The sequence below is a fragment of the Stegostoma tigrinum genome, chromosome 47 (genome assembly GCF_030684315.1).
Source record: "Stegostoma tigrinum isolate sSteTig4 chromosome 47, sSteTig4.hap1, whole genome shotgun sequence".
Taxonomy (NCBI): Eukaryota; Metazoa; Chordata; class Chondrichthyes; order Orectolobiformes; family Stegostomatidae; genus Stegostoma; species Stegostoma tigrinum.
The window spans coordinates 7545950-7559420 of record NC_081400.1 but is presented as its reverse complement, the minus strand read 5'-3'; the positions used below and the strand labels follow the sequence as shown (position 1 = coordinate 7559420).

At 51.2% G+C, this 13471-nt stretch overlaps 1 protein-coding gene across 3 annotated transcripts; it reads right to left on the bottom strand.

Annotated features, from left to right (window-relative positions):
- Positions 1-229: 229 nt before the first annotated feature.
- Positions 230-1354, bottom strand: LOC132207465 (actin-like). Of its 3 annotated transcripts, none has more exons than XM_059643092.1 (2): positions 731-1354; positions 230-568 (listed from the first exon to the last, which is right to left on the bottom strand). In XM_059643092.1, the coding sequence occupies exons 1-2, from the start codon at positions 1352-1354 to the stop codon at positions 230-232; spliced, it is 963 nt and encodes a 320-aa protein (XP_059499075.1). The 3 variants fall into 3 exon arrangements, with proteins under 3 accessions (XP_059499075.1, XP_059499074.1, XP_059499073.1); XM_059643091.1 differs by having other exon boundaries at positions 230-1103; positions 1227-1354; XM_059643090.1 differs by having other exon boundaries at positions 230-1354.
- Positions 1355-13471: the final 12117 nt, after the last annotated feature.

Here is a 13471-nt window from a genome sequence, read left to right as displayed (position 1 = left end):
GAGATCAGTCACAGTTGGCGGGAATCCGCGGAGGTGGGGGAGATCAGTCACAGTTGGCGGGAATCCGCAGAGTGGGGGGGTGGGGAGTGGAGAGAATCTTCCAGAAGGGAGCCGGGAGCCTGGCGCGTGGGGAACAAAGGAAGGGGCCGAGAGCTGCGTTCGCTTCTCTTTATTTGACTAGAGTCCTCTCCCCGCGCCCCGCCCCCCCGCCCCGCCCCTCGGCGCAGGCTCAGAAGCACTTGCGGTGCACCACCACCGGGCCCTTGTCGTCGTAGTCGCGGCGGCTGACCCACATGGACTGGAAGGTGTTGAGGCAGGCGGTGATCGAGCCGCCGATCCACACCGAGAACTTGCGCTGCGGCGACGCGTAGACGTTGAGCTTGGCGCGGCCAGGCGCCAGCGCGCCCATCTCGCGCTGCACGCGCTCCGCGAAGCCCGGGAACATGGAGGAGCCGCCCGACAGCACGATGTTGCCGAGCAGCTCGGCGCGGCGCTCGGCGCCGCACTTGTCGAGGCTGCGCCAGGCCAGCGCGTGCAGGCCCGGGTCGGTGAGGCCGACGGCGTCGGGCTTGAAGAGCGCCTCGGGGCAGCGGAAGCGCTCGTTGCCGATGGTGATGATGTGGCCGTCGGGCAGCTCGTAGTCGGTGAGGTAGTCGTTCTCGTTGGCCACCATCTCCTCGTCGAAGTCCTGCGCCACGTAGCAGCAGGTCTCCTTGATGTTCCTCACGACGTGCATCTCCTCGGCGCTGAACGGGTTGCCGCACTCCTCCAGCAGCTTGGCCATGTACTCGGTGAGGCCGCCGCCGGCCAGGTCCAGGCGGAAGGTGGCGTGCGGCATGGTGTAGCCGTTGTGGATGGGCGCCGTGTACGAGACGCCCAGGCCCGACTCGATGATCAGGCCCGTCGTCCGCCCGGTCGAGTAGAGCGACAGCAGCGACTGGTGCGCCACGTACATGGCGGGGACGGCGAAGCCCTCGAACAGCAGCTCGGCCGCCTTCTCCCGGTTAGTGGTGGGCGACAGCGGCGCGTCCGACAGCAGCACCGCGTGCTCCTCGGGCGCCACCCGCAGCTCCTGGTAGAAGATGTGGTGCCACAGCATCTCCAGCGCGTCCCAGTCGGTCACGATGCCGTTGGTCACCACCGGCGCCCTCAGCACCCACGGGTCCCCCGGGATGGCGCTGCCGACGTAGTAGTCGGGCCCCTTGCCGGGCTCGTCGCAGCCCTGGTTCGGGATGCCGACCAGCGAGCGCACCACCACCCGCGGCTTGTCGTCGCCGGCGAAGCCGGCCTTGGTGTAGCCGGTGCCGTTGTCCATCACCACGGCGGCGGTCTCGGTGAAGGCGTCCGGGCACATGGTGGGCCCCTGGGGGGCCACGAGCGACGATTTACTCATTTCCCAGCAGCGACCTCCGCCTCGTCCCGACCGAACTCTCGGTCTCCTCCTCTCCTCTCCCTCCCTCTATCTCTCCTCTCCCTCCCTCTATCTCTCCCTCCCTCTCTCTCTCCTCTCCCTCCCTCTATCTCTCTCCCTCCCTGTATCTCTCCTCTCCCTCCCTCTATCTCTCGTCTCCCTCTATCTCTCCTCTCCCTCTACCTCTCCCTCCCTCTATCTCTCCCTCCCTGTATCTCTCCTCTCCCTCCCTCTATCTCTCCCTCCCTCTATCTCTATCTCTCCCTCCCTCTATCTCTCCTCTCCCTCCCTCTATCTCTCGTCTCCCTCTATCTCTCCTCTCCCTCTACCTCTCCCTCCCTCTATCTCTCCCTCCCTGTATCTCTCCTCTCCCTCCCTCTATCTCTCCCTCCCTCTATCTCTCCTCTCCCTCCCTCTATCTCTCCTCTCCCTCCCTTTATCTCTCCTCTCCCTCCCTCTAGCTCTCCTCTCCCTCTATCTCTCCTCTCCTCTCCCTCTATCTCCTCTCTCCTCTCTATCTCTCCTCTCCCTCTATCTCTCCTCTCCCTCTATCTCTCCTCTCCTTCTCTCCCTCTATCTCTCCTCTCCCTCCCTCTATCTCTCCTCTCCCTCCCTCTATCGCTCCTCTCCTATCTCCCTGTATCTCTCCTCTCCCTCTATCTCTCCTTTCCCTCTCTCCTTCTATCTCTTCTCTCCCTCTGTCTATCTCTCCTCTCCCTCTATCTCTCCTCTCCCTCTATCTCTCCTTTCCCTCTCTCCTTCTATCTCTTCTCTCCCTCCCTCTATCTCTCCTCTCCCTCCCTCTATCTCTCCTCTCCTATCTCCCTGTATCTCTCCTCTCCCTCTATCTTTCCTTTCCCTCTCTCTCTGTCTCCCCTTTCCCTCTCACTCCCTCTACCTCTCTCTCTCTACGTCTACCTCTACCTGTATCTCTCCTTTCCCTCTTACTCCCTCTCCCTCGATCTCTCCTTTCCCTCCCGCTCCCTCTATATCTCCTTTCCCTCACTCCCTCTACCTCTCTCTCCTTTCCCTCTGTCTCCCTCTATCTCTCTCCCTCCTTTCCCTTTCTCCTCTCTCTCCTCCACCTCTCTCTTTCTCTACCCCGTTCTCCTTCCCTCTCTCCTCTCTCTCTCTCGCTCCCCTGTTCTCTTTCCTGAATCTCTCTCTTTTCCGTCTCTCCAAAGTTTCTCTTTCTCACTTCTGTCCCAAAACTCTCGCAGAGAGAGAGTTTTTGAGTGTCACTGTGTCCGTGACCGCCTCCCCCTTCCTCCTCAGCAGAACCTGCCCCGCACCCACCCTAAAACCCCTCCCCCGCCCCCTCCGCAAGCACAGACCCACACACAGACACAGATCAACACTGCATCCCAGGGTCTGTTGCCAGGGGTAACCGTCCACATCTCACAATGGGCCTTTTTGACCTCGGGGGAAGCCCCAGAGCAAACAAGGTCACAGTTATACCCTGGGGTGATGTCACAGGCAGGAGGTGAGGTCAGAGAGACCATAACCTTAGCCTCCCACATCTCCCACCCCAACCCTGAACAGCCTGGTCTCTTAGCCTAAATGGCCTGGCTCCCCATGGGAGTAAATCTTCCATTCTTCCTCACTCCCCATGGGAGTGTCTCCCCCATTCCCCATGGGAGCAAATCTCCCATTCTCCCTAACTCCCCATGGGAGCGAGTCCCCCATTATACTTCACTCCCCATGGGAGCGGGTCCTCATTCTCCCCCACTCACCAGGGGAGCAGACCCCCATTCTCCCCCATTGTCCATGGGAGTGAGACCCCATTCTCCCCTACTCCCCATGTGAGTGAGCCCTCCATTCTCCCCCACTCCCAATCGGAGCAAATCTCCCATTCTGCCCCACTCCCCATGGGAGCAAGTCTGCCACTCTATATCACTCCCCATGGAATCATACCTGTCATTCTCCCCCACTCGCCATGGGACCAAGTCTGCCACTCTACCCCCACCCCCTATGGGACCAAGTCTGCCATTCTACTCCTGATCTCCATTGGAGCAGGTCTGCCATTCTATCTCCACTCCCCATGGGAGCAAGTCTGCCATTCTCCCCCACTCCCCATGGGAGCGGGTCCTCCATTCTCCGCCACTCCCCATTGGAGCTAATCTCCCATTCTCCCCCAGTCCCCATGGGAGCAAGTCTGCCACAACGCCCACTCCCCATGGGAGCAAGTCTGCCATTCTCCCCCACTCCCCATGGGAGCAGGTCTGCCACTCTACCCCCTCTCCCCATGGGGAGCAAGTCTGCCATTCTTCCCCCACTCCAGCGGGTGGACGTCCCACATTCGTCACGCGCTCAGGGGTAAGACATTTTTCCTGAATTCCCCATTTGGATTTATGCATGACTGACACTGACACCCTCCTCTCAATCAGTTCGTGTTTTACAACTTCTCAGATCTGCAACCGTCCTCACCAATGTCCTTTCCACTTCCAGCTGTGCACCTCGGCATCTCATTGTTATGTCAGAGGAATACAGTGTTACCAACACTACCAGAAATCTTGAGAATGAGCAAAATCCTACAAACTCTCACACTGCACCCCCACTGCCTCATCCACCAGAGAAATGAACGTCTCTTGCTCTTTTTAATTTGTGAGATTTAAGAATCAGGGAATGCCATTCAGGACTGAAATGAGGAGAAAAGTCTTCCCTTACAGAGTGGAGAGCCTGTGGAATTCTCTGCCACAAAAGCATTTGAGGCCAGTACATTGAATGTTTGCAAGAGGAGGTTGGGATACAGTCCTAAGGATAAAAGCGATCAAAGGGAGAGAAGGAACAGGTTTGGTGATCAGAGCTGAAGGGCTGAATGGCCTACTACTGCTGCTGTGTGTTTCTTCATCTGCAAGGATGCTGTGACCAATTTATTACTTTGCATCAATTTAGACTCATCCAAACTACAGGATTGTTGACTTGCCCATCTTACAAACTCTTAATGCCTTTTGTGTAGTCAAAGAATCGTAGAACCCCTACAGTGTGGAAACAGGCTATTCAGCCCATGGAGTTCACACCTACCCTTCGAAAACCATCCCTCCCAGACACACAACACCCCTCCCCCACCCCAAATCCCCGTTACTCTGCATTTCTCATGGCTGATCTATCTCGCCTGCATATCCCTGGACACTACGGGCAATTTAGCATGGCCAATCCACCCTAACCTGAACATCTTTGGACTGTGGGAGGAAACTGGAGTACCCGGAGGAAACGCAGACACGTGGAGAATGTGCAGACTCCACACAGACAGTTTCCCAAGGGTAGATTCGAGCCCGAGTCCTGGCGTTATGACACAGCAGCGCTATCCACTGTTCTGAGGAAAGGTCACCAGACCCGAAACGTTAACTCCATTTTCTCCTTCGCAGATGCTGTCAGACCTGCTGAACTTTTCCAGCAACTTTGTTTTTGTGTAGTGCTCACCACTGTACACTCTGAAATAAAAGCAAAGTACAGAAGTACATAGATATCTTGAGTATTAATATCTGTAACATTGCTAATTTGGCTTTCATCTAGAGCCCTCAGTCGCCTGTGCTATTGCAAGAGTCACTGAAATCTACAGCACGGAAAAAGAGAGATTTCCAGAAACTATGTTTTTGTTCCTGATCAGGGCTTCTCCCTCTCCAACCCTTACAGGCAGTGAGTTGCAGATTCCCCACCACCCTCTGGGCAAAAACATTTTATTTCACAACACCTCCAAACCTCCTGCTCCTTCCTTTAAATCTGTAGCCTCGGTCATTGATCCCTCCATCAAGTTTCTTCCTACCCACCCTGTCCTTGACCCTCATTAAAGGATACATCTCAATCTTGTGCCAATCTCGAGTTCCCTTGGCATTTTCAGTTGAAAGCACATATCCTCCCCCCCTCCTCACCAAAGGCTCTAACACCACATTAATTTTTAGTAAACTCATTCATAGGATGTGGGTGTTACTGGCTAAACCCTAATTGCCCAGAGGGCAGTTCAGAGTCAACCACGTTGCAACTAGGTCGAGATTGACATGTTGGCCAGACCAGGTGAGGACGCCAGTTTCCTTCCCTAAGGGGCATCAGTGAACCAAATGGGCTTTTCCTGACAGTCGAGAATAGATTCATGGTCATCTGTAGACACTTTAAATCCCAGACTTTTATTGAATTCGAATTCCACCACCTTTAGGGTGGCTCAGTGGTTGGCGCTGCTGCCTGACACGTCGGGGATCTGGGTTGATTCCACCCTCGGATGACTGTGTGGAGTTTACATGTTCTCCCCCATGTTTGTGTGCGGTTCCTCCCACAGCCCAAAGATGTGCTGGTTGGGGTAGACTGGTCAAAGTAAATTGTCCATAGTGTCCAGGCTTGGTGGGTTAGTCATGGGAAATGCAGGGTTGCAAGTGTAGCAATCTGGGCCTGGGTTGGATGCTCTGCAGAGGATGGGGCGAATGGCCTGCTTCTGTGCTGTATCGATGCTCTGATTCTGTCGGCCCTGGCAGGATTAGAGCCTGGGTCCATCGGAAATTACCTGGGTGTCTGGATTAACAGTCCAGCAATAATACTACAAGGCCATCGTCTCCCCCAGTAATGTGCAGAAGGAGCTCATTTAGCCCATCATCGTAGAGTTTGCGTTATCCTCATTGCCAGTCTTCTGCCGTTTCCCTGGCACATGATATCCACCCAGTGCCCCTCTCAAATACCTTCAATTGGGCCTGCCCCTCTCACGTTTCTAGACCCTAACCGCTCACTGGATGAGTTACCTCAGTATCCTTGCCTCCCATACCACTCACACTGTTCTAGAATCTTGGGAGATGTTCAGGAAAGCCTAGCCCCTGTTTAATCGTGAGCTGTCCTTGGTCTGTGGATGTGGCTTCTGGGAACCGAAAGCTAAATTCCGTAGAGTTAACCCATTTTAATCATCTTGTGGGGCCCACGGCCCTGTGCTTTCAAGGCCTTTTGTTCTGCCTTTATGTTCCCAAGCCTCTGGTCTGCATTGATCTCATTCCTTTCATTCTTGTTGGATTGATGGGTCATTTGAGAGCGCGCAGCAATTGGAGTAAGATCTGGGGACAGCTGCATCTTAAGCAGAAAGAGCCTAGCACCTCTCCCCAACTCCTCCCGCCCCTCCTCCATACACACACAACCCCAACCCCTCAACGACAGACACAGGACATTCTTTGAAAGGTGCTTGGCTGTAACCTGATACAGAGAGGTAATTGAAAGCTCCCAGACAATCAGTGAGACACCAGACTGCCCGGCAGTCAGAGGTTCAGGAAGCAATTCAGTCCTATATTAAACTGCATGCGATAATGATCTGTACAACTGGCTTTGTTGTAAGGTATTTCGCTAATGGAGACAGAATGTTTCTCAGCCTCCAACAGAGGTCATGAACCACCCCCCCACCCCCAGATAGCACAAGTTGCCTGTTAAGGATAGATCTGAGGCAGTCTGTCTCCAATACTGAGATCTACAGCACAGAAAATGGCCCTTCAGCCCATCGAGTCAGTGCCAGTCAAAAGCAATCACTATTTGAATCCCCGTTTCCCAGCACTTGGCCATCAAGTTGACATTGCAACAGCACATTTAAATCCTCCTTCAATGTGATCAGGGATTCTGCCTCTCCAACCCTTGCAGGCAGCGAGTTGCAGATTCCACGCCAACCTCTGGGCGAAAACAGCGCTCCTGCCTACCATCTGTGTGTGTTAGCTCCCGTACAGTATACACAACGGGGAGAAAGGAGAATGATTATCTCCTGCTTTCAGCATTAATGCCTGTGCGTTATCTGGGTCCAATCTGAAATATGTGAAGCACTCGGAATAGTCCAGGAGAGGCTGTGCCTAACAAATCTGGTTGAATTTTTTGAGGAGATGCCCAACATATGTAGAATCATTGAATCCCTTCAGTGAGGGAACAGGCCCTCTACATGAACACTTGGAGCATCCCACCCAGATCCATCCGCCAATTCTACAATCCTTGCACAGCTTTTGACTGTGGGAGGAAACGTGCACAGACACGGGGAGAATGTGCAAACTTGACACAGACAGTTACCCAAGGGTGCAATCGAACCTTGGTCCCTGGCACTGTGAGGCACCAGTGCTAATCACTGAGCCACCATTCCACAATGACCCATACAGGGATTGAACCCGCAACCTTGGCTTTATTAGCACCACACTCTAACCAACTGAGCTAAACGGCCAACTGTGTAGTTTATATGGATTTCAGTAAGGCCTTTGCCAAATTCCTGCATGGGAATCACAGAGTCATCGAGACTTACAGCCTGGAAACAGGCCCTTCGGCCCAACTTGTCCATGCTGCCCCATTTTCACAACTAAACTCGTCCCATTTCCCTGAATTTGGTATATATTGCTCCAGACTTGTCTTGTCCATGTATCTGTACAAATGTTTCTCAAATGACAAAATTGTACTTGCCTCCACCATTAGCTCTGGCAGCCTGTTCCAGATACTCATCACCCTCTGTGCGAAAAAAAACTGCCTCTCTGGGTCCTTTTGTATCTCTCACCTCTAGTTTTCGACTCCCCTACAATGGGGAAAACACTTATATATCTGCCTTTTCTACACCGCTAATGATTTTAAAGACCTCCATAAGGTCAGCCCGGGTTTCTCAAGTTCCAGAGAGAAAGGTCCCGGCCTAACCTCTCCTTATAATTCAACCAGTCCAGGTAGCATCCTAGTGCATCCTAGTTAATCTTTTCAGCACTCTTTCCAGTTTAGTAATATCTTTTGTATAGTAGGGTGACCACAACTGCACACAGTACTCTAAATGTGGCCTCATCGGTGTCGGGGAGACTGATGGAGAAGGTAAAAGCACATGGGATTAACAGTACCTTGGCAAGATGGACCCAAAGTTGACTTGGTGACTGGAGACAGAGGATGTTGGAAAAAGGTTGTTTGTGTGACTGGAGGTCAGTGTACACTAATATTCTACAGGGATCAGTGCTAGATCCCTGAGATAATGGGAACTGCAGATGCTGGAGAATCCCAAGATAATAAAATGTGAGGCTGGATGAACACAGCAGGACAAGCAGCATCTCAGGAGCACAAAAGCTGACGTTTTTGGCCTAGACCCTTCATCAGAGAGGGGGATGGGGAGAGGGAACTGGAATAAATAGGGAGAGAGGGGGAGGCGGACCGAAGATGGAGAGTAAAGAAGATAGGTGGAGAGAGTATAGGTGGGGAGGTAGGGAGGGGATAGGTCAGCCCAGGGAAGACGGACAGGTCAAGGAGGTGGGATGAGGTTAGTAGGTAGATGGGGGTGCGGCTTGGGGTGGGAGGAAGGGATGGGTGAGAGGAAGAACCGGTTAGGGAGGCAGAGACAGGTTGGACTGGTTTTGGAATGCAGTGGGTGGGGGGGAAGAGCTGGGCTGGTTGTGTGGTGCAGTGGGGGGAGGGGATGAACTGGGCTGGTTTAGGGATGCAGTAGGGGAAGGGGAGATTTTGAAGCTGGTGAAGTCCACATTGATACCATTAGGCTGCAGGGTTCCCAGGCGGAATATGAGTTGCTGTTCCTGCAACCTTCGGGTGGCATCATTGTGGCACTGCAGGAGGCCCATGATGGACATGTCATCTAGAGAATGGGAGGGGGAGTGGAAATGGTTTGCGACTGGGAGGTGCAGTTGTTTGTTGCGAACTGAGCGGAGGTGTTCTGCAAAGCGGTCCCCAAGCCTCTGCTTGGTTTCCCAATGTAGAGGAAGCCACACCGGGTACAGTGGATGCAGTATACCACATTGGCAGATGTGCAGGTGAACCTCTGCTTAATGTGGAATGTCATCTTGGGGCCTGGGATAGGGGTGAGGGAGGAGGTGTGGGGGCAAGTGCTAGATCCCTTATTGTTTATGATATTTAAATGATATGGGTGAGAATGTACGAAATGCTAGGTATGTTTGGGGTAGCACGGTGACTCAGTGGTTAGCTCTGCTGCCTCACAGCACCACGGACCCAGATTTGATTCCATCCTTGGGTGACTGTCTGTGTGAAGCTTGCACATTCTCACCGTGCCTGTGTGGGCTTCCTCCACAGTCCAAAGGTGAGCAGGTTAGGATGGATTGGCCGTGCTAAATTTCCCCCTGTAGTGCCCAGCGATGTGCAGCTTAGGGTGGATTGGCTGTGCTAAATTGTACCGTAGTGTCCAGGGATGTGCAGGTTAGGGTGGATTGGCCATGGGAAATGCAGGGCTACAGGGATAGGATGGGGGCTGTAGATCTGGGAGGAATGCTCATCGAAGGGTCTGTGTGGACTCATTGGGTTGAATGGCCTGCTTTTGCACTGTGGGGACTCTGTGAAAAGCTTGAGGATGACACAAAGATTGGCCGGTTGGTTGACAGTGAGAGAGGAAAGTCTTAGGTCAACGGGAGGATATAGACAGATCGGCAGATCTGTGGCAGATGGAATTTACCCTGAAAATATGACATGATGCACTTTAGAGGAAGTAGCAAGACAAGGGAGTACTCAGTGAATGGCAGCACACAAGAAAGCTCAGAGGAATAGAGCGGGTGCTTGGTAGGCTTGTTCCAAACTCTGAAGGTGGAAGGTTAAGTTAGTAGGATATTTAAGAAGACATAAGGGACACTTGGCTTTACCAGTTGTGGTACTCAGTGTAAGAGCAGGGAAGTTATATTGGAGCTCTAGGGGACTTTGGTTAGGCTACAGTTGGAGTACTGTGTGCAGTTCTGTTCCCCTCATTCTAGGAAGGATGTGGGTGCACTGGAGGGAATATAGAGGAGTTTCACCAGGATGTTGTCCAGGATGGAGCATTTCAGTGATCAGGAGAGGCTAGGTAAGCTCAGGCTGTTTTCCTTGGAGCAGGTAAGATTGAGAAAAGAGGCCTGATTAAAGGATACAAGATTGTTAGGGACAAGGACAGGGTGGATAAGAGGCAGCTTCCCCCCGTAGGTGAAGGGTCAATAACAAGGGAGGGAGTGTCATTTTAAGGTGAAAGGCAGGGAAAATTTGTAGGGATTTGAGGAAACATTTTTCACCAGTGGGTGGTGTGTCTCTGGATTGCGCTGCCTGGGAGGGTAGTTGAGGCAGGAAACCTCACAACCTCTCAAAAAATACTTGGTTGAGCACTTGAAGTGTCAATACATTCACGGCCAGGGGCTTCTGCTGGTGGTGAGATCGGTGTAGATTTAGTGTAGCTTCAGCAGTAGTGACTTAGAACATAGAACATTACAGCACAGTATAGGCCCTTCGGCCCTCGATGTTGTGCTGACCTGTCATACCGATCTCAAGCCCATCTAACCTGCACTATTCCATGTACGTCCATATGCTTGTCCAATGACGACTTAAATGTACCTAAAGTTGGCGAATCTACTACCGTTGCAGGCAAAGCGTTCCACACCCTTACTACTCTCTGAGTAAAGAAACACGGAAACAGACCCTTCAGTCCATAAGACCATAAGACGTAGGAGTGGAAGTAAGGCCATTCGGCCCATCAAGTCCACTCCACCATTTAAATCATGGCTGATGGGCATTTCAACTCCACCTCTCTGCACTCTCCCCGTAGCCCTTGATTCCTTGTGAGATCAAGAATTTGTCGATCTCTGCCTTGAAGGCATCTAACGTCGTGGTCCAACTTGCCTGTGCAGCTGACCTACCCAAACTAACCTAGTCCCACCTCCCCAGGCTTGGCCCATATCCCTCAAAACCTTTCCTGTTCATGTACCTGTCAAAATGTCTTTTGAATGTTGTAACTGTATCTTCCACTTCCTCTGGCAGTTTATTTCACACACAAACCACCCTCTGTGTGAAAAGAAATTGCACTTTAAATTCCTTTTACGTTTTTTGCCTCTCATCTTAAGACTATGCTCCCTAGGTTTGAACTCATCCACTCTGGGGAAAAGACCTTTGCTATTCTCCTTATCTATGCCTCTAATGATTTTATAAACCTCCGTAAGGTCACCCTTCGATATCCTACACTCCAGTGAGCAAAGCCCCAGAGTGTCCTTATAACTCAAACCCTCTGGTCTGGCTAACTTCCCAGTAAACTTTTTCTAAACCCTCTCCAACTTAATAATATCTTTTCTCTAACAGGGCGACCAGAACTGCACAGTGTAATCCAAAAGTGGCCTCATCAACGTCCTATACAATCTCAGCATGACCTCCCAACTTTATATTCAATGGCCTGACCAATGAAGGCAAGTGTGCTAAACGCCTCCTTAACCCCCTGTCTACCTCTGATGTAACTTTGAGGAACTATGCACCTGAACCTTTAAGTCTCTCTTTTTGACAACTGTACTCAGGGCCCTACCATTAACTGCATAAGTCCAGCCCTTGTTTGTTTTATCAAAATGTAAAGCCTTGCATTTCAGACTGGCAGTGGACCAAGTGAGACTGGGAGGAGGCTGAATCCGACTGGGAGTAGCCCGGGTCATACTGGGAGTGGACCATATCAGATTGCGAACACCCCAGATGAGGTGGGGACTAAGGTGTAGAGAGTGTAGCGATTTCTCTGGGAGCTGAGGATGATTGCTGATTGTTTGTCCAGAGAGGCTCTGAGAAACTGGCCCAGCGGCAGGTTTGAGGCCTGGAGGGGCCTGCTATACATGGGAGCAGCTGGAGCTGTCAGCTCCTTTGTGTAGCGAAGCTGGGAACAAACAGGACAATCCATCACTGCTCTGTCCCTCTGAAGGACAGTCACCCTGACTAAACATTAGCTCCATACGCATTCCCCAGAGCAGCATTCCCCACTTCCTCCACCTCCCCTTCAAAAAAGGAAGGGGCACCATTTATAGACCAACCTGGCCCGCCATTAACCCCTTCATCCTCTCAAATATCCCCAGGGTCAGGCCCAAAAAAAGCCCCCTTACACCAGCAAACTTTAAATGCACTGGGATAGCTCCCCATGGGAGGCTTATTTGTTCTATTCACATTCTTTATACAAACTGGAACTGAAGGTACAGCTCAGCCAGCACATCTTAAAACTAATCCCAACATCCGATCATGAAATAAATACCAGGTGTCGAATGCCAGGATGTTCAGGGGCTTTAAATATAGACTAACGGATACAGACTGGAGTAACCCAGGAGTGGGATCTAATCGAGGGATTCAGGGTGGTTTATATACATAGCATAACAGATATCTGGGAGTAAGCTACAGACTGAAATCTAATCAAGGGTTTCAGAGAGATTTACATATACGTATAGAATAACAGATAACTGGGAGTGAGTTACAGCCTGGAATCTAAACGAGGAATTCAAAGTGTATTATGTATAGAATAACAGATACTCCGGGAGGGAGTTGTAGATTGAAGTCTAAAAGAGGAATTCAGGGTGGCTTATACACAGAATAACAGATATCTGGGAGTAAGCTACAGACTGGAATCTAATCAAGGGTTTCAGAGGGATTGAAATACAGGATAACAGATACCCGGATTGAGTTACAGACTGGAATCTAATTGAGGAAGTCAGGTTTATATAGAGAATAACAGATACCCGGAAGTGAATTACAAACTGGAATGTAATCAAGGGGTTCAGGTTGGTTTACTTATAGAGTAACAGATACCTGGGAGTGAGTTACAGTCGGCAATCTAATCAAGGAGTTTACAGAGATTTAAATGTAGAGTAATAGACATGCGGAGGGAATCATTCTGCCATCTAACTGAGGGGTGCAGGGAGGTGTATATGGAATAATAGTTGCGCGGGAGTTACATACAAACTGGAAACTAGTCAAGTCCACATTACAGAGAAGGAGGTGCTGGAGGTCTTAAAATGCATTCAGGTGGATCAATTCCTGGCACATGGTCAATTGTAACACAGGACATTGTGGGAAACTGGGGAAAAAGTTGTGGGGCCCCCAAGCAACAACATTTGTATCACCTACAGCCATAGGTGAGGTGTCAGCACACTGGAGGGTGGCTAATGTCGTGCCTTTATTTAAGAAAGGCTGCAAGGAAAAGCCAGGGAACTATAGAGCCTGATATCAGTGGTGGGTAAGTTGTTGGAAGTGATTCTGAAAGATAGGATTTATATACATTTGGAGAGGCAATGAAGGGGTAGTCAGCATGATTTTGTGCAAGGGAAATCATGTCTCACAAATTTGATTGAGTTTTTTTTTGAAGACGTGACCAAGAGGATA